Source organism: Anastrepha obliqua, chromosome 2 (assembly GCF_027943255.1).
Source record: "Anastrepha obliqua isolate idAnaObli1 chromosome 2, idAnaObli1_1.0, whole genome shotgun sequence".
In the NCBI taxonomy this organism is placed as follows: domain Eukaryota; kingdom Metazoa; phylum Arthropoda; class Insecta; order Diptera; family Tephritidae; genus Anastrepha; species Anastrepha obliqua.
In genome coordinates this window covers 6,499,125-6,520,801 of record NC_072893.1, presented here as the reverse complement: position 1 = coordinate 6,520,801, position 21,677 = coordinate 6,499,125, and the positions used below count along the sequence as shown (strand labels likewise).

General features: G+C 35.3%; 1 protein-coding gene and 5 non-coding genes across 6 annotated transcripts; 2 read left to right on the top strand and 4 right to left on the bottom strand.

Annotated features, from left to right (window-relative positions):
• Window positions 1-4,466: 4,466 nt before the first annotated feature.
• LOC129238499 (farnesol dehydrogenase) lies at window positions 4,467-5,776 on the bottom strand. Its single transcript, XM_054873540.1, has 2 exons — window positions 5,093-5,776; window positions 4,467-5,005 (listed from the first exon to the last, which is right to left on the bottom strand). Exons 1-2 carry the CDS (start codon window positions 5,663-5,665, stop codon window positions 4,829-4,831), a joined length of 750 nt encoding a protein of 249 aa, XP_054729515.1. The 5' UTR covers window positions 5,666-5,776; the 3' UTR covers window positions 4,467-4,828.
• A 3,355-nt stretch (window positions 5,777-9,131) lies between these two features.
• Trnac-gca (transfer RNA cysteine (anticodon GCA)) lies at window positions 9,132-9,203 on the bottom strand. The gene has a single exon. It is a non-coding gene; the product is annotated as a tRNA-Cys (tRNA).
• A 422-nt stretch (window positions 9,204-9,625) lies between these two features.
• Window positions 9,626-9,698, top strand: Trnaa-agc (transfer RNA alanine (anticodon AGC)). The gene has a single exon. It is a non-coding gene; the product is annotated as a tRNA-Ala (tRNA).
• A 5,692-nt stretch (window positions 9,699-15,390) lies between these two features.
• Window positions 15,391-15,462, top strand: Trnap-ugg (transfer RNA proline (anticodon UGG)). The gene has a single exon. It is a non-coding gene; the product is annotated as a tRNA-Pro (tRNA).
• Window positions 15,463-16,153: 691 nt separating this feature from the next.
• Trnac-gca (transfer RNA cysteine (anticodon GCA)) lies at window positions 16,154-16,225 on the bottom strand. Its single transcript has one exon. It is a non-coding gene; the product is annotated as a tRNA-Cys (tRNA).
• A 3,591-nt stretch (window positions 16,226-19,816) lies between these two features.
• Window positions 19,817-19,888, bottom strand: Trnac-gca (transfer RNA cysteine (anticodon GCA)). Its single transcript has one exon. It is a non-coding gene; the product is annotated as a tRNA-Cys (tRNA).
• Window positions 19,889-21,677: the final 1,789 nt, after the last annotated feature.

Sequence of the window (21,677 nt, the reverse complement as noted above, 5' to 3'; positions counted from 1 at the left end):
TGCATCTGTCGAGTCTAATTTTCTCACTTGCACTTTTACCCTATTTGTGCAAAGCAATCCCCGCAATGCGATTTTCTTTTTCCCTTTGTTAAGAAGCGAAATTGGAAGTGTAATTTATGAGTCAGACAATTCATACGAACAAAAGCAAAGATAATGAAACTTTTCTCTGCGAATTTGTTCCCGCCGTATCAGATCAGATAAGTAGCTCAGTAGCACAGCCATATAACGAGAAAATAATGGATTTCTTTTTCCCCAAGCTAATGTTATTAGGGGATTTAGATCTGAGACCTGAAAGGTCTATTGTGCCTCCTTTATGCGTTCAGAGTATTTCTCTGAGCGCAACTTCCTCCATAAATTTTAGTATTTGTCATATTTCATGAAGTTTTATTTCCCCCAAACCGCCTAATTACCCAGATTTAAATTTCGAGCTTAAATTTTCTGCATGTATGCGTGTATGCGTGACATGCATGTGTGCGTGGCCAAATGAAGAAGTCGTATATTCACTCACTGCCATCATAAATCGTCATCCACATGTGCAACAAATGCCACCAACACCCAGCCACGTCATGGAAAATTTACATTTTCCGCAAAGGTATTTTATATAATAATTTTACCTCGAGTTTATTAGTGTGTGTACGTACATATGCATATATATGCGCTTGTGCGAGGCCTAGGCGTTAATGTGAAATATAACTTTCGGTATTTGGGTTTTCCACCTTTCACTTTTGTAGCCGCTTTCTACGCTTTCTTTTATTTTCCAACCGCTACCCCTGCTCAGGAAGAGTTGATCGTTATCCCTTTTGAAGCATAAAAATTGCGCAACAACAAATGACGCTTATCTAATCTAAGCACACACACACACACATGGAGCATATTTAATACACACATCCATGCACACATACATATGCACACTTTGCATATCCGTGACAGGTGAACGCATAAAAAAGGTTTATTAACCTCATTAACCGAAAAGCAGTGCGAGAATGGAAGGATTGAAGCTGAAATCAACAGCTGCCATCCGGTGTTTGTGAGAGAGGCCCTAAAGAAGTGAAGAGCAGCGATGAAAAATGGGTAGGGTGAGCAGCTGCGCCGTGCATAAATAAACTTAGCGTAAAAATATTTCGCATAGCAAACCAAGTTGTGCGTTGTCGCTATTCGTAGGCAAACCCGCACACTTGCACGCACCCACTCTAATCAACACCAGCACGCAGTCAAGGGTTAAGCCTGCCTCATATATGTAAATGTGTGTGTATGCATAAGAGCACCACAATGCGCCCTCAAGTATGCAACAGGAACATTAAGCAAGTTTTGTGTTTGCGTTTTTTCACCTCCGGCATTGTTACTTCTTGCAACTGAGATACTTTGTTTACTTTGCGCAATTCTTCCTTCTTTTTAACTTTTTAATTAAACTTGATTATAACTGCAATGTACTTATATGTGTATGTATGTGTGTCGTACGTCAAGTTTTGCATACTTTTGCGCTGTTTGAATAATACTCAAAGAATTCCAATGCACAAATTCCACAAGTTTCATCCAATTTATTACCTGGGATGCCTCGAAGCGAGTTCATATTTGTACTTACAACAATATGTTGCATGTTTAGTTGCTCAGGTGGCTCGACGCCATTAACGCAAAGTTTTCAAAAAAAACATTCTACAAGAATTTTTGTAGGACTTGTATTGGGTTTGTGTTGAGTTTTTTTTTTATGAGAAACTCTAAATTTAGCTTTTCTCTTTCAATTTAAGTTTATGGCTCGAGGAAAAATAAAAACAAAATAATACATTTCAATTTATGCAGCGTACTTTATTGTTTTGTTGTTGTAATCACACAAAAAATGCATACATTTTTGGGAAATGCTACTGAAGTGATAATCCTTGGATGGGCATATCTAAGACCCGATCGTTCCGTGAACTTAAAACTGACTGTCAGGGGAAATTTCATTGTTTGAGATGATTAAAAAAATGTGGCAAGTTTGTTCAATATGCCGGGGCTACGTTCAATGTAGTGGGCTTTCTTGTAGATATGTTTTCTTTCTTTGTCAAATTATTGGCGTTCTGTGCCGTGAGGCTTCAAACTGTAGATGAAAGTATATGCGATTGGGCTTAGACTTTTTTTTTTGCGAAAACTCGCTGCTGTCTGGATTTTCAAAACAGGGTCTGTACAATTTTTTAATACTTAATATTTGCAATTTTCCTAAACAATGCCTTATTTACATACCAAATGGTTTCACACATTTTATTTTATTTGTAGTTTTCACAAATCTCCAGTCCCACTGCAACGAATATTTTATGTTATTTATATTTTTAAATTTTTTTATATATGTACTTTTTTTATTTTAGGTTTTTATTTCTGTAATATTATTTTATTTTTTACTTTTATTCCTTTATTATTTTATTTGTCCTAATTTAGTATCCATTTATTTATTTTTTTATTGATTTGTATTCATTTATTATTTTAATTTTATTCATCTATTAATTTTTGCTTATTTTTAACTTTAATTTGATTTCATTTTTTTTACTTTAGATTTGTATTTCTGTAATATTATTTTATTTTTAATTTTATTCCTTTATTATTTTATTTGTGTTATTTTAGTTTTATTTGTTTGTTTTTTTTATTTATTTGTATTAATTTATTATTTTATATTTTTATTTTATTTTATGTCTTTCTTTAATATTATTCATTTATAGTTTGTTTTGTTTATTTCACTTTATTTACTTTTATCCACTTATGTGGTTTTTTAAATTAAATTCATTTATTATTTTATTTTATTTATCTTAATTTAATTTTTTTATTCATTTATTATTAATTTTTATTTTATTGTCATCTTATTTGTCTTTATTTAGTTGCCTACGTTCATAATTCTTTTTATTTTACTTGACTTTATTTTATTTATTTTATTTTATTTTATTTTATTTTATTTGAGCTAAATCCATCTCGGCTATTGCCGGAGATTACACATCCCGGATAAAATTTTCAAGGGGTTGTGCTCTGGTGGAGCGTAGTCCAAGTTCTACGCCCATGCGATTACTATTGCTTAAATATTTAAAAGTCTACGAACTATTGCACATGTGTCCAGTATTGCACCAGTGTGTGGACTTCTGCATGTCTTCTAAAAGGTGTTGGCAGTCATACTTCTTCAAGTTTTTTATTATAATCTTAAGCACTAATCCAGTGGAAGATATAATTATTGGTATTATGGGGTATTATGGTATTGGTAAGGGGCACCGCTATATCGATTACTTCGATTGTTTTATTTGTCTTGTCGAACAAGATAATGTCAGGTTTGTTGGCAGCTGCGGTTTGATCTGTGGAAATAAATCTGTCCCAGTACAGTTTAAAATTTGCATTTTCCAATATTGCCTTTGGTTCATATTTAAAATACAAGACTTCTGCTTGTAAGAGATCGTGTTTTATCGCAAGTTGTTGATGGAGGATCTTTGCTATATTGTTATGTCTCATGACATATTCACGGGGGGCAAGTACACTGCATCCAGCAATTACATGGTCGATTGTTTCGCCGTAATTGCCGCACCTTCGGTACTTGTCTTCTATTGCCTCGCCATGTATCGACCTTCGGAAATTCTTTGTTGGAATAACTCGGTCTTGGATAGCGATTGCGAAACCTTCTGTTTCAGAAAATAGCTTTCCTCTTTTCAACCATAAATTGGATGATTGTGCGTCTGTCCATTCCATTTCGAAATCATGGGGATGGGCACCGCGTATTGTTTCTGCCTTATTTTATTTTATTTTACTTTATTTTATTTTATTTTATTTTATTTTATTTTATTTTATTTTATTTTATTTTATTTTATTTTATTTTATTTTATTTTATTTTATTTTATTTTATTTTATTTTATTTTATTTTATTTTATTTTATTTTATTTTATTTTATTTTATTTTATTTTATTTTATTTTATTTTATTTTATTTTATTTTATTTTATTTTATTTTATTTTATTTTATTTTATTTTATTTTATTCATTTATTTTTTAATTTTTATCCATTTATAATTTTTTTCTACTTCGTTTTATTTTATCTTTTATATTTTCATTTCATTTTAATTTACTTATTTATTTTTAATTTGCAATACCGTAAATTGCGCACAAGCACAATGTTTATAAAAATCTGCTAGTTTGCGGATTCACCCATTTATTTGTTTTTAATTAGTCTCATCTAACTGCCTGCTTGCTATTTTAATCGCTTAGCTGACATTTATTGTCGATAGAGCGATGAACATAATTCAGTTATTGGCACCGTTGTGTTATACTGTTGTTGTGGTTGTACTAGCATAAGATGGGCCAACACAAACTGCTCTCTTGTTTCACCGCTGCTCTGCTCTTTCTCTCTCACTCAGTCCCTGCACGCTTGTAATTAATTTCACATAAAGCGCTTGTTGTTATTAATTTGTTTATCTCCCACCCCCAACTGCGAACAATATCAACTGCTACAATAACAACAAATACAAGATTTTATGATTATTAGGTGATGACAGTTTAATGAGTTTATCAGTCGAAAGCAATCAACGAGCTGTAGATTCTAATTTGGTAAATTTTTGTGTGATTGGCGACTGTGGAAATGAAGAGCAAATAATAGATATAGTTTGAAGCAACAACCGCAAAGCAATGCAACAATTCGTTAAAATTAAAATAAACAACAAGAAAGTTATTCGTTGGCATAGAGGCGAGCAAAGGTACGTGTGTACGTGTATTTATCTGTATGTACGCGTGTATGTTTGTGTGTTTGCAAAAGTTTAGTTCGTCGACACTCTCCCGCTGATTCTGCTCACCTCATTCCACCCCACACCCCACACCACACACCACTCAACCCATTCAGAACCACTCGCCTAGGGCGCGCAAAGTTATCTCTTGCACCTGCGCGTGTGGTGGTGTGGAGAGCGCATAAATGACTGCATTGGCAATATCATCGGCATGTAAAATCACATCGCCCAACTGCGCTTTGGTTTCGTCCGGTACGATTTCAGTAGATACCCAACCCGGACTGATGTTCTAGTAAAATAACAAAAACAAAAAACAAACATAGATTTAAATTCTTCCCGATTACCGAAGTTCGCTTGCTGCTCTCTAAACACTCACCGTTGTCTTGACCTTTGTTTTCAGTGTTATCAGCTCTTGTCGACAAATCTCATTAACTGCATTCAAAGCGAATTTCGTTGGTGTATAAACATTCAAGCTGGGATCATCCTTGCCCGGATTATACCCCGCCAAACCAGCTGTGCTGTTAATAAAAATCAAATGCCCCGGGTAGTTGCGTTTTCGCATGCTTTTGATAGCATTTTGTAGGCAATAGATGGAGCCCATCAAGTTTGTATTTACTACATCGCGAATATCACTAATTGACATGTCTACCAGATTGCCATCGCGTAGGATGCCTGCATTGTTGACGAGTATGTCCGTGCCGCCCAACGTCTGCTCGATCCAATCAAACGCCTCATTTACTTGTTGTTCTTGAGATACGTCACATTGTTTGAAGTGGAATAGTTTTTGCTGGGCAGTGGGCAGGGATAGCTTAAGCTGCTCCAAGCGTTGGATGCGACGTGCCAGTCCAACAACCTGTATACCTTGGGCCAAAATCAATTTGGCACAGGCGGCACCGATGCCCGAACTGGCACCAGTCACCACAGCGACGCGATTTCGCCAACGATTCATATTTCGATTAAATTGCGTTTTAGTAAATTCAATTGAAAATGTTTCAAAGTGCTGCCGGCTGACGGCTGACGGAGAACAACGCACGTGTGCTGAGTAACAGAGACTAAATGGGAGGCCGGAGGTCTGCCTTGCACTTTTGTAAGGTTTATGAAGAGTGAAGAGGACTGCTCGAAACCGATAAGCTGATTACATAGTTGCATTAGCAGAGAGATGTGTGTGTGTATGTGTGGGTGTGCAAGTTCTCTATTACAGGCTCTTTTTGCTTTTATTTAATACAACAAAACGTATAAAGTGGTGTAATCTTTTTTCAACAACAATAGAATTAAAATTTGAACAACTCAGATATATTCAATGAAATACTTATGTATGTATGTGAAAAAAATTTTTGTGAAAATTTCGTACACAAATATTGCAAATGAAATTAAATCAAAGGAAATTGAAACTGAAATTGAAATTGAGGCTTGAATTGATTATTTTAAATACCGAAATTAAGTGTTGTAAGTACTTAAAATTAAGCATTAAAAATACCTATTTTTATTACACTAGCAAAAAAAGGAAGGCACGTGGCGCCCTTGAGTGTGCACTTTTTGTGTGCTATGGGGCATTCACCCCCGGTAATCGGCTTGCACGTTATCAGCATCGTTGCCATAGCAACACTTTTGCCGCTTTTACATGTGAGAGTATCATTAAATTTCATTTTTAACTGGAAATTGGAAAATTAACACAGTGCAGGTTGTACGCCCTTCATCCCGTAAGAAAAGCTCGACAAAGATGTTTTCCTGCCAAAAATTTTAATTGATTTTTTTTAATGTAATATTTTCTTTTTGCTACCTAAGCAACGCATTTTTAAAAGCCTTCAATCCTGTATAAGAGATACCCATTTTTCTCTTAATTACTCATATATGCACTTATAAAAGTAAATGTTGCGGTAGGGGTCCACTAAAGTCTAAAGAGCGAATTTAAGAAACATTTTTGAACAGGTTCAGTCCAATAGTGGCAAACTGATTTGTCGGCCTCTATAATAAAGACTGCATATTCGTGAAGCGGTCTAATAATTGATGTAAAGAGACCCCCAACATCTCGGAGGAAAGAATACATCCGCGGTAAGGCATGCCTGTCGTAAGAGGTGACTAAAATCCGGCAGCAGAGGAAGGAGCTCGTTTCGAAAGCTCTCATATACGCGGAGTACCGTCAGCGACAGGGCAGTAAAGACAAATATTATTAGATTCGGAAGTCTATGAGCTGGTGAAAGTAGTATTCTATCACCTCAGTACAGGAGAGTGACAGCTCATCGAAATGGTGGATAGGCTAATGCTACAATCACCTGCGTCCCGTTAAAACTCTGGCAAGCATAAGGGTACGTTCCTTACACCGCACCATTAAGTTGGTAGTGCAGGCTCAGTTGAGAAATCCTGACTAGTTCCTGTCCTGGAACTGAACTCTATTGCCCATGCAGCGTAGAGTCAACCCTCGCATGGCCTCCCTGCTCGCAAAGATAACCACGGGGACACTTAGAGAAACTGCACTTTCGTGTAAGAATAGCGGTCTGAAGTTGGGACTCAAAAGAATTGACAATGAATACCACTGAGCAAAGAACAGATGAGTCAAGGACTCAGAGATGGTCGAAATGGCAATGTGGATCCAAGAGCAACCTTCAGAAAAAGTAGTTTGCTGCTAATATCCCCGCCGGCAAAGAACGCACCAATCCTTAATGCAGCTGGAAGCGGACCAGCCCGCACTGCGTTCAAAACTGTCAAAGCTAATAGCCCCGCAAACGACAACGGGGACAGTAACATCAGCATTCAAGTGAAGGATACCTCCAATACCGCCATTGGAGGACTACAATCAGCGCAGTATACGCTAACCAGCACGCTTGCAGTGGCAGAACGCCACGTCTGTAATGTCTCCTCGGCTCGAGCTAATAAAAAACATGAGGAGGATGGAGGAAGATGCGATCTCCCAATGTAAGCTGGTGGTAAGGTTGTTGTTGTTGTAGCATCATAAACATTCCCCGTGCACATACGAGGAATGGTGCTGAAGTGACAGTCCTTGGCCGGATATAAATCCGGGTCATTCCGGTAACGTAGAACTGACTGTCGTGGAAACGTAAGTCCGGGTCGTTCCGGTTACGTACGAACGCTGGTGATAAGGTCTACGCAGCTGGCGTTCAGACGTCGACGTTGAATACTCGGTCTGAATCCAACTAACCCTATTGACTATTATTTAAATGAACCATATTTTAACAAGTTATTTAGTACTAGAATTTCAGCTAGACTTGGATGGGTTGACAATATAACTGGTCGGAAAAACTGCTTATGGTTCTTTACTGGTGGATCAAAGCTTGACATAAAAGTTGGCTTTGGCGTCTACTCTAAGAAGCCAAAAGTAAGCGTTCCGGCTCGTCTTCTCTGTAGCGCATTTGTGACTGAAATACTAGCCATTAGTGAATTAGCTGAGCTAATGGGGTCACGCAAAACTGTGACTACCTTTAGAGAAATCTATATTTATTCTGATTGCCATGAGGCGTTTAAATCTCTTGCTGGGGCTCTCACTAATGCCATCACTGCTCGCAAACGCCGGGCATCTCTTAACGAGATGGCTGCCGCATCCATTTGATAAGGGCCTAGTTAAATACCAGGAAATTGTAATGCAGGCATAAAAATTAGCGAGAGAGGGCACTACCACTCGAACCACAGGCTCCGAAAATAGACTCACAAAAGGAAGGAGAAGTTACTTGTTTACCAAGAAGAAAAGTAGGCGAAAACAATCGAGACTTCCAAGCACCAGAATTTATAGACACACACACACACATTCTTGCCAGGGCGTTATCCGCATAAAACGCAGAAAAACTCCATTTGGAGGTATTTTTATAATTCATGATTTCACAATTTTAAACGCGGCATTTCGTTTTCATTACTTTGCTTAGTTTAAATGCCACAAATCACAGTTTTACCAAGCCATTCACTAAATTTTGTAATTTCTTCTCCTTTTGTTTGTTTGCTTTGTGTTGGAAAGGCGTATGTCGTCAGAATTGTCAAAATCGCGGAAATATAGTAACACTTGACATTTGTGTTTGAACCAAGTTTCTTTTTTTACTATAATTTAGAGAAGATGTGGATTTGATGTTATTTAAGTGATTACTTCAGTTCTTTGCATTACTTATCGTCTACCTATGAATATAGAACTCATTTTAATATTAATTATGACGCTGTAATCCTGCTCAGTTGACATTACGTGGTTGCTTACTGCTTCATTCATACAACATCCGATAATATTAAATAATGGCCAAAGCAAAAACAACATTTCATAGCAAGTAATGCATGTAGGTATGTCTGTTTTCATGTTTATATTACATTGATTCATTATTTCTAATGCGCCAATATAGATAACGCAAATGAAATAAATAACTGAAAATGAAATAAAAAAGTAAAAAATGATTTAATAAAAAAATGTAAAAAGTTTACTAAGGGGACACCCGGGTTTGAACCGGGGACCTCTCGATCTGCAGTCGAATGCTCTACCACTGAGCTATATCCCCACACAATTATATTTGCGTTAAAGGTCTACTCAAGCGCAATAATGTTTAGTTGTTTGTGCTTACTCTACGCAATGTTTCGCTACATACAAACACTAAAGTACACTTGTTTAAAAAACAAGAACAAAAAACAAGTAAATGTTAAATAGACAAACGAAGGTGTATAAATACAAATACAATGTGCCAAATTGATACGCAAATCATTTTATACCAAAGAGTAGTGGTGGGTCCTAAGCATGTACATATGTATGTATTTATTTATATTAACAACAATAACAGCAATAATAACAGCAAAAAGAATATTCCTCACTCGTATATGCGTTGTACTTGCTTCGGTAAGTGCGATCGTTATTCGTACATGTGCACTCCGTAACAGTACTGAATTGTTGCTCACGTATTAGACATTGGACGGCATTAGTGCAACAGGGGATGTAGCTCAGATGGTAGAGCGCTCGCTTAGCATGTGAGAGGTACGGGGATCGATGCCCCGCATCTCCATACATATACGTAGAGTAGGTTATATTTTCCATTTTCGCTTGAATTTTTATTAATTTATGTGTGCATTGGACTTTAACACTAGAAAGACTGAAACTTAGTATATTTCTTTATTGCCTTGCGCAAAGGAAAAATAATAACTAATTTGTAAAACAATTTCTATGAAATAGGTTTTCATATTTTTTATATTATTTACAGTCATATAATAAGTTTTTAATAATTATAAAAAAATATATTAAATTACAGAAATTCACAAAGCTATATATAAGAAATTGTGTCATAATTGTTTTTCTAATTGAAATTAAAAAGCGGTAAAACTGGCTGCCTTGGATAGTATATCGTTAGCGAGGTTTTTCAATTGGAAGAGGCTGAAAAAGAAAAAAAATATGGAAAATCATACTAATAATGCATCGAGATTATTAGGAATTAATTCAAACTACCACAAATGTTTAAGAGAAGGTCCATATTGGTACTAAAGGTAATAATACAAAACAGCAGCAGCTAAAAATAGTTTAATGGGTGGGTACATATTAAAGGAATGACAGAACATCACTTTTGAGGCCGAGGCGGAACTGTACTGAATTTTATGAATATGCGGTCGAAACCGAATCGAAAATTTTTAAGTGTATAAAAAATAGACGAATTAAGAGTTCACAAATTTTGATTCCATGTTTCGTTAAAGTCAGAAATGAGAATATACAGTGACTCACAGCTTATTTGATGCAGCCAAAATTTATTAAAATATCAAATGTATTTTATGGTATTTCCATTACAGAAAAAAATTTTTTTTGTTAAATAACATGTTTTATAACAAAAAAGAGGTTGTCTGCAAAGTCGGTTTACTGACGATAGTTTAACGTGATAACGTCATAAGAAAATACTGATTGAATGGTTGCATTTTTCAAAAGAAAATTTTAATTTTATTTGTTTGATACATATTTTGTATGGATATAGAGAATGAGTTAACATTAACATAACATATACTTTAACATAACATAACATAACATAACATAACATAACACAACATAACATAACATAACATAACATAATATAACATAACATAACATAACATAACATAACATAACATAACATAACATAACATAACATAACATAACATAACATAACATAACATAACATAACATAACATAACATAACATAACATAACATAACATAACATAACATAACATAACATAACATAACATAACATAACATAACATAACATAACATAACATAACATAACATAACATAACATAACATAACATAACATAACATAACATAACATAACATAACATAACATAACATAACATAACATAACATAACATAACATAACATAACATAACATAACAAATTACCCCGTATTAAAGCACTTATCAACAGCTTTCATTTGATACCCATATTGTACATACACAACCAAAGGTTACCCGGGTCCACGTTTTGACCTATATCTCGAGACCCCAGTCACGGAGCAGATAGAAATAGTCTGAACTAAAGCATTCACCAACAGCTTCCATTTGATACCCATATTGTACATACACATCCGAAGGTTACCCGGGTCAACGTTTTGACCTATATCTCGAGACCCTATCTACCAATAGGTATTCAAACTATACGGAAATCATCTTCAATACCTACTTAACAATGTGTGTAAGTTTGGTTTAATTCGGTTCAAAGACACGGCGGGTCCACGTTTTGGCATATATTTCGAGACCCTAGTCATCAATAGGTATGAAAATTACCCCGTATTAAAACACTTATCAACAGCTTTCATTTGATATCCATATTGTACAAACACATTCTAGGGTCCACGTTTTGGTCTCTATCTCGAGACCCTAGTCACGGAACGGATAGAAATACTCTGAACTAAAGCTTTCACCAACAGCTTCCATTTGATACCCATATTGTACATACACATCCGAAGGTTACCCGGGTCCACGTTTTGACCTATATCTCGAGACCATATCTACCAATATGTACCCAAACAATACGGAAATCATCTTCAATACCTACTTAACAATGTGTGTAAGTTTGGTTTAATTCGGTGCAAAGACACGGCGGGTCCACGTTTTGGCATATATTTCCAGACCCTAGTCATCAATAGGTATGAAAATTACCCCGTATTAAAGCACTTATCAACAGCTTTCATTTGATACCCATATTGTACATACACATCCGAAGGTTACCCGGGTCAACGTTTTGACCTATATCTCGAGACCCCAGTCACGGAGCAGATAGAAATAGTCTGAACTAAAGCATTCACCAACAGCTTCCATTTGATACCCATATTGTACATACACATCCGAAGGTTACCCGGGTCAACGTTTTGACCTATATCTCGAGACCCTATCTACCAATAGGTATTCAAACTATACGGAAATCATCTTCAATACCTCCTTAACAATGTGTGTAAGTTTGGTTTAATTCGGTGCAAAGACACGGCGGGTCCACGTTTTGGCATATATTTCCAGACCCTAGTCATCAATAGGTAAGAAAATTACCCCCTATTAAAGCACTTATCAACAGCTTTCATTTGATATCCATATTGTACAAACACATTCTAGGGTCCACGTTTTGGTCTCTATCTCGAGACCCTAGTCACGGAGCGGATGGAAATACTCTGAACTAAAGCATTCACCAACAGCTTCCATTTGATACCCATATTGTACATACACATCCGAAGGTTACCCGGGTCAACGTTTTGACCTATATCTCGAGACCCTATCTACCAATAGGTATTCAAACTATACGGAAATCATCTTCAATACCTACTTAACAATGTGTGTAAGTTTGGTTTAATTCGGTGCAAAGACACGGCGGGTCCACGTTTTGGCATATATTTCCAGACCCTAGTCATCAATAGGTATGAAAATTACCCCGTATTAAAGCACTTATCAACAGCTTTCATTTGATACCCATATTGTACATACACATCCGAAGGTTACCCGGGTCCACGTTTTGACCTATATCTCGAGCCCTATTTCCAAAATAAAATATAATCCATGTTACTCGTGATGTAGCTTTCGAATGGTGAAAGAATTTTTAAAATCGGTCCAGTAGTTTTTGAGCCTATTCATTACAACCAAACAAACAAAGTTTTCCTCTTTATAATATTAGTATAGATATGGTAAATATTACCATACATTTTTTCCTTCAGATATAATAAAAAAATAATAATAATAACATTAAAACAACAGGTATTATTAACAAACTTGGTTTTATTTTAAATTCTTCAAGTGAATCAAATTAATAATAATCAATAAGAAGGCATATGCAAATACAAATACGTGAATTTATATATGTACATTTGCGCATATACATACATACATATATACGCTCACGTAACTACATATGAGCAAGGTAACTACATATGAGCAAGGTAACTACATATAAGCAAGGTAACTACATATGAGCAAGGTAACACTAATATGAGCAAGGTAACTACATATGAGCAAGGTAACTACATATGAGCAAGGTAACTACATATGAGCAAGGTAACTACATATGAGCAAGGTAACTACATATGAGCAAGGTAACTACATATGAGCAAGGTAACACTAATATGAGCAAGGTAACTACATATGAGCAAGGTAACTACATATGAACAGTAATGAGCAAGGTAACACTAATATGAGCAAGGTAACTACATATGAACAGTAATGAGCAAGGTAACGACACATTTTTTCGTGCGTGCAGCCTGTTAAATCGAATTATAAGACGTTATCACGTCAAAAATGTTTCTTTATAAGACAGATATGGCAAATTAAAATAACTCAGTTACAGTTTTAAGGTCACAGCTTAAATGATGCACTAAATTAAAAGTATTCAAAAAACATAAACACATTAGTATTTCGATTTCATGATTATGGCTAATACTTAGGTGGGGTATCCCTTTTGATTCAGAACAGCTTTTAATCGGGAATTCATAGGTTCTACAAGTTTTGCTGTATAATCGGAACTAATTTTATACCATTCTTCCTGTAGTCCCCGTTTCAGATCAGAAGCATTAGAAATATTGTGGTTTCTTATTTTAATTTCCAGCACTGAACACAAATTCTCAATAATGCTGAGATTTGGACTCTGTTCCATGCTGAGATTTGGACAGTTCCAGACAAGCCAAGTTTTTACAATACCAGAAGTATGCTGGGATCGTTGTCGTGGAAAATAAACGAATCCATAATGCCCATTTTATGCGCACTTTGTACTGAGTTATCTTTTAGTAGATCCAGATATATCTCTTTATTCATGTTTCCTTCGAATAGGACATGCCACCCAATGCCATCACACTGCCACCGCCGTGTTTAACTGTAGAGCGCAAATTACATGGTTGAAGCGCGGTGTTTGGTTTTCTCCAAACGCAGGACTTCCCATCAGACCTGAAAAGGTTAAATTTGCTTTCATCCGCAAAAACAACGGACTTCCAGAACGAAATGTCTTTGTTCAAATGTTGTCTGCAAAACTCTATTCTTTGTTTTCTATTACGAGCATTAATCAACGGCTTATTTTGGGCAGTCCTTCCATGAAAATTTTCCGCGCGCAGAACTCTACGAACAGTTTCAGGGTTACAGATCTTGTCTAGGTATTTTTCGATTTCGTTCGTTAATTTTGGAACGCTTAAATCGGGTTTTTCTTTAACTTTGCACACAATCTACCTTTTATCGGCATCATTAAATATTTTATTTGGCGCAGATCTGCCCTTATCTTCTATTCTGTTTTCGTGGCGAAACTTGTCTATAATGTTCTGGACAGTATAGGAACTAATAGAAACAATTTCTGCAATTTTTCGTTGGCTTTTGCTCTCTTCATAATGACGAATAACGTTTTCCGGTTACGTAGAACCGACTGTCGTGGGAACGATCCGCTACCGTCACTGGTTTTGGATCCGTCGGTGGAGAAAGTGTGCTGAAATATCGTTAGTAGGTTTTCAGAACTTAACAATTGATTTCTATGTGGAAGCCAACTACGGTCCTGCGGAAGCCAACGTATGGCGTTCAATTGCCCGCTGGCATCGTGTAAGCAGTGTGCACCACTCCGACAACTGATGGTATATCTGAGAGTGGCCAGTGTTTTATTTGTTTCCCTAGACTCCGTTTAACTAGAGCCTGTAGGCCACCTGCATCACTGCTAATTTTATTTATTTATTTATTCCTAATCAATGTTTGTGGTATGCAAAGTGTAACCCAAAAATGATAGCATACAAGATTGCGCCATCCCAGGTAGTGACAACAGCACAGAAGCAAAACAACCGAAAAAATAAACAGAATAAGGGGAAGCAACTGAAAAGCAAGGCTAGTTTAAAAATCAAAATAAGCATTGATTACAACTGAACACCAAGGAAAAAACTGCTTTATGAGCTTTCAAATTATAACACTTCTCATTACTTTGCTTCGTTTAAAAATCAAATTTCAGAAACAAGTAACTTTGCATTCAAATATTTGCTTATTTGCTGTGCGGCCGTCACTCAAAACAGCCAATTCTGTGAATTCGCCAAGTACAAAATAGCAGTACTGGAATGGCACTTCTTTTGCATTATATTTTCTATATTGTGGTGTGCTCGCATATCTTTCTATTTTGTAGCGCAGTGGCAACGCTTTAATAAAGTTGGATTCGCGTGTTCGTGGTGAATTTGTTGAATTTGAGCAATACCACATTGCGCATGTACGCTGCTTAAGAAGCGAAAGTTTTACATCATTTAATGTGCGGCTCAATGGTCTAGGGGTATGATTCTCGCTTTGGGTGCGAGAGGTCCCGGGTTCAAATCCCGGTTGAGCCCAGTGTGCTTTTTGTGATTTTTTTCTTAGCGAGGTTTTATATGACATTTTTTGAATATGCATGCAGTAGTGTTTAATTACAACAAAAACAAACAATAAATAAAATAAAAATAAATAAATGCATATAAACTGTTTAAAAGACGCACGCCCCCACACTCTTACAAGAAATAAAATAAATTATTCCGCATGTCTGTATTTTTATTTTAGTGAATACGAAAATATATTTACATATATGGTATGTATGTGTATATATGTAGTACACGTATTCCTCACTTTGCGCGTTTTGGCGTAAGCACATCGAACGTAGCTTAAAAAAAAGGTGATTTCATGATCAAAATCGCTTAATGGTTCCTATGAAGGCAAAGAAAAGGCGTTCCAAAAAAAAGTCCGTGTAAATAAAGGCAAATATTTATATGATTTTTCTCTCTCGTGTCATTTAAAATGATCACAAGACAAACGGTATTTTGTGTAGTTTATTTATATTAAAAAAAAGATACTTTTATGCTCCTTTTCAGCACAGTAGAAATACTCAAAAAAACGCGTTACAGTAATAAAAGTGTGTTTGCTTATAAATGAATTCACCTGGAAGTAAACTGGAAATATTTCTGGATCGTTAAGGGTTAATAATTTTACAAAGAATAATTCTAAATTATCAAAAAAGTTAAAATGCAAAAAGAAGCAAAAAACCTATTAAGGGGACACCCGGGTTTGAACCGGGGACCTCTCGATCTGCAGTCGAATGCTCTACCACTGAGCTATATCCCCAGTTGATTTTCGATTCGCAAAATGCATATAAAACAGCTTTTGATAGGAATATATACCCTGCTAATCTTAACTCCCACATATACAGTGCTCGCGCGATAATGTGAACACTTCATTTTGCATTGACTGCGCTAAAGAGTGAATAAGGCCTGGAAGTTCTATGAGGGAAACAATGTGTAATATTATTATTGTATATTGTTAATTGTTGTTATATATGAATGCTTACATATTCCAAATAGAGAAATACATGAAATGTGCGAATTTCTGAGTTTGGGGTATTTCATATTATTGTTAAATGTGCGTGTTTGGCTTCAAATTTGGAAGTTCACGCTATTCACGTCGTATGAATTGATTCGTACGCCCTTTATTCGGGCACAAGAATAATTGATTTTTGCTATGAACTTCAGAATGAATAATCAGACATATTCGATTGAAAAAGAGACCAAGTGTACCAGTTTAGTAAAATAAAACAAAAAAATAAAAAATAAACAAAATTACAAAATGTTAAAATAAAATAAATAAAAATGATAAAAAAAACAAAAGTCAATGCGAAGTAAAACAGGAAAATTGATTTGATTTAACACGAGTTTAGGGGTTAGGGGTAGTCAGAAGCCCGAAAAATTATGATAATTTTCAATAATTTTTTTTGCTAGTCAGTTGCTTTCATTTACAAAAATAAAAACATAGCATTAATACATCATGTTTCGACTTGACTTTAGCAAAATTAAATAAAAAAAAAAAATAAAATAAATAAAAAATAATTGTAAAAGTTATCGCTGTTTGTGTGGAGCCCGTTTCTCCAGAAGTCCCTTGCGGTGATCATTACAAGTCCTTGGAGATTCATCTTAAATCAATCAAGCAAGAGAAGTTAGTTTTATTAATAGTTAATTTGGTGCCTAATCCAAGCTTTTTTTGGAAAATTAACAATATTGCGGTCTCAGGAAATATTTTTCAGATTTTCGAGAAAAAACCAACAATTTATATGAATTATTTAATTACTTACAATGTGTCATCTATTCCTGGGCCATATCATACTTCTTCAGCCGTCATCGCAGTTTCCAAAATATCGCTTTGCTGTTGCCTAAGTAGCAATCTACCTTTTCGAATGTTATCAGGATGCTCCGGAGCGCCCGAGCGCCCTTTGTTAATTGTTAAATATCCTGAAAAGTATATGTTGGATCCACTTCAAATTTTCACACAATATTTTTAAGATATTATACTTTAAGAAAATGCAAAAAACAAAATCCTATTTTTGGAAAATTCCGACTACCCCTGACCCCTTAAAAAGAAACAGTTCTTTTTTACAATTCTTTTGTTTTAAAACAATTTTCAGTATTTTATGAATTTTTCTTCAATCTAATAGAGAAATAGAGTGAGATTTTTCGTCGTATATATGTACGAAGCGTTTAAATTCCAATAGCTTCAGGAAAAGTCTCTGAGACTCTGTAGGTAGGCAACACAATTTTAGAGCCAAGTGTGGGGTTGCCACGTATTGAAAAATCCGTTTAGCGTTTAGCTACTTCCTTAGAATGTGAATTTAAAGCTGACCTGTAAGTGAATTAATCTCGAAGTGGTGTTTCGGTATTAAGAAAGGCAGAAGAAGAAAAATTACTGATAAGTGAATATTTGCAATCAAATAATGCTACGAGGGTGCTATTTACAATTCTGATCTAAAAATGGAAAAATACACATTGGAGTTTGAAAACGGTTTTATTGTCTTTCAAAATATACTCCATGACGATCAACACACTTTTGCATTCGTTTCAACCAATTTTCGAAGCATTTTGTCTGGTCGTGTCTTCAGTCGCGTTTTTTTAATTACGTAGAATCCAACATATTTTTTACCACAAAGTCAGCATGCAAACTCTTATTGATGCTCGCCATTTAATTGCTTCAACGGGCACGCTTTTTGACATGACGCTTTGGCGCAATCAGTTCGCAGCCCGATTGGGCTCTCCAGTAATCGATTCTGCCTCGTTGTTGCTGCTCACGCAGAAAAGCACTTTTGAAGCTATTATTTACCCAGCAGAAAAGTTCAGGACCTATGAAGGGAGTGTTTGCCCCCTTTTTCGCTAAAGTGTCCGCAATTTCATTCCCTTCGTGCTCCTCATGTCCCGGAACCCACATCAAGGTAACAAAGTTAATTGATGCTAGGGTGTTGAGGATTTTAAAACATTCCCCGACCAACCTTGATTGGAATGAGAAGCTATCCAGCGATTTTAGAGCTGCTTGACTGTCAGAAAGAATGTTAATATTGGCACCGCGCGTGCCTCTCCGTAGACATTCCCCGGCAGAAGAGTTCAGGATTGAACCCAGAATCCTTACATGCCCTGTAAGATTGCCTTCTTTGAGATGAAATAGATTAGGAAGCCTTAGAGCTGCACTGATTGCCTTCCCTTTGGCTACAAGATATAGTGGAATGAGCCCTGTGACCATTCCTAAAATCGCTGCGAGGCAAGTTCGCAATGCTCCCGTTACGCTCAGACAGACTATTCTGTATACCTTGTCAAGTATTATCTGAGTCTTAGTTTGGTCTACTTTTGGCCACCATACCAGGGAGGCATAGGTGATCATTGGAACTAGTATTGTCTTATAAGACCATGCCATCATCTTTGGCCGCAGACCCCATGTTTTACTGTAGAGCCTTTGGCATACGTATATTGCTCTCAAGGCTTTGCTTGTGATGTACGATAAGTAATAAGGGCATAATAAGAACGAAAATTGTAAAAAATAGTCGCACGAAAATTATTACGGTTGAATTCAACTTTTGTTTTTGAAGAGATGAATTTTTAAAGCTATTGTAAATAACACTAATGTGACTCGCACATCAAAACGTTCTGAAAGCATTTATGGTAAAATATGCCAAACTTTCCACTGGGAGCTTCAGATGGTGCTTGACAATACCGCAGGTGCCCAAGGCCAGTTATCTAAATAGCTAACCTCGTAGTTGGCGTAATGTGTTTTTGTGTACGTGCGTTTTTTAAGACTGTCCCATTATACGAAAATCACTTCGATTTTACCTACTGCTTAAGAAATTCTGCTTGCCACGAAAATCTTTGAAAGTGCGATATTTTTAATCATTTTATGAGTCCTTCGTTCTTATTTACAACTGTTCAAGTCTCAAAAAAAAAAAAAAAAAAATGTGAGTTAAACTTTTCCTATCCATTATTTCTGCTTTATGTAGTTTCGTTTAGCTGCGTTTACTACGACTATGTTTTAGTTGTTCCCAAAGCATTTTTATTACCTTTCGCATTTCCTACTTACGATTTTTTCTGTACGCGAATATTTTCATTAAATCGAAATGAAATCCATAAATTGGTTATCATCGTAATTATTGACTACGATTTTTTTCAACAACACATACATGTTCACATTTAACACAATATTGTGAAATCAAAACAATTTTTGTATTCCATGAGGGAGAGTAAAAAACTTATGAAAACATGCCGATAGCCGCAGCTGTTAGTTACTAATGTAATGCAATCATTTATAATTACATTTAATATAAATAAATAAATAAAAAACAATAAATAAATAAAAAAAAATAAATAAATAAAAAATTCATGAAAAAAGAACTGTGCAAAAAATCTACTCAGGGGACACCCGGGTTTGAACCGGGGACCTCTCGATCTGCAGTCGAATGCTCTACCACTGAGCTATATCCCCACGCGCAATAAATGGTGCCAAGTTCGTATTTCAACACATTCACCTTTGCATGGTGAATGTTCTATTCCTTTTTAAGTGTTGTGTTTTGCATTTATTTACTTTTGCTTTTGTTTGTGCTTTTGCCTAACTTTGTTTGTGGTGAAATTAAATACACCACCACCAGGTGGAAAAGTGAGAGTGATTGCCTGAACATTTTAATGCATTTTTTATATACATATAAATGTATGAAGATATGTATGTACACGGATATATTTTCGTTTTTTTTTTAATTTATTTATTTTAATTTATTAATTTAATTTAATAATTTTTTTATTTAAGTATAAATAATCATATTACAAAATCAAAAGCAGAGGCTTTGTTATATTTTCCAAATATGTAGAAGTAAATAATAAACCACATAACATAACTGCATACAAACATTATTTTGAAGCAAAACAGCAAATAAAAAAATAGAAAAAATCTCAAACAAGAAAATTATGGTAACGAAAGAGCTGATAAATCTGTGCGATTAATTGAATTTTAGCGACGGAACTGAGAAGCAGGTGACAACTTCTTTTCTTTAAATTGTAAGCATAATCGTGAGCCTCAAATAAAAACTATGATAAAAAATATTGAATTCCATGTCGCTCATATGTGTTCGTAGTATAGTTAAGTGCATTCGGCATTTCTTTTAATTGTTTAACAAATGACACGCGTTTGCTAGTGGCTTTGCTTATCGAAATACACAAAGCACAGTTGAATGCCGGGCATATATATGTGTGTGTAATCAGCTTGGAGTAATGCGTCTGCTCATATTACATGCTGTGCAACTCGTGCCCTGACTGAGGTTACGATGCAGGGGCTTACATACATACCATACATACGTACATATGTTCATATCTGCACACCAGAGATGTTAAATAATGATTAGATAATGCCAATGATTGCTAATTAACCTTCATTTGTGAAATTCTCTAATTCATTAAACAATTAGAATTAGTTCAACTAATTCCCATTAGAGAATTGAAATTTTTATTTCAATGGTAAAACTAATTGCAATTAGTTGCCATTAGCAAAGAAAAAATGGTTTACCTTTACTAGAAATCTAATTGACTTCTGCTAATGCAATTAGATATTCAATTAGCTCGAATTAATATATATATATATATACATATATAATTGGCGCGTACACCCTTTTTGGGTGTTTGGCCGAGCTCCTCCTCCTATTTGTGGTGTGCGTCTTGATGTTGTTCCACAAATGGAGGGACCTACAGTTTCAAGCCAACTCCGAACGGCAGATATTTTTTTTTTGAGGAGCTTTCCCATGGCAGAAATACACTCGGAGGTTTGCCATTGCCTGCCGAGGGGCGACCGCTATTAGAAAAAACTTTTTCTTAATTTTGATCTTTCATCGAGATGCGAACCAACGTTCTCTCTCTGAATTCCGAATGGTAGTCACGCACCAACCCATTCGACCACGGCGGCCATATTATGAATATTTCAGTTTTTTTTTTATTTTTCAAAATATCAAAATAATTAATTCTAATTCTAATTAATTAAATATTTAATTGCATTAGCAGAAGTCAATTAGATTTCTAATTGTAAAGGTAAACCAATTTTTTTTGCTAATGGCAACTAATTGCAATTAGTTTTACCATTGAAATAAAAATTTCAATTATCTAATGGGAATTAGTTGAACTTATTCTAATTGTTTGATGAATTAGAGAATATAAACCAATTGCATCAATTGCTAATTCTAATTGGAAGAATATTTATTTGTAGATGTGTTATTTGTTTCGGCTTTTGTATA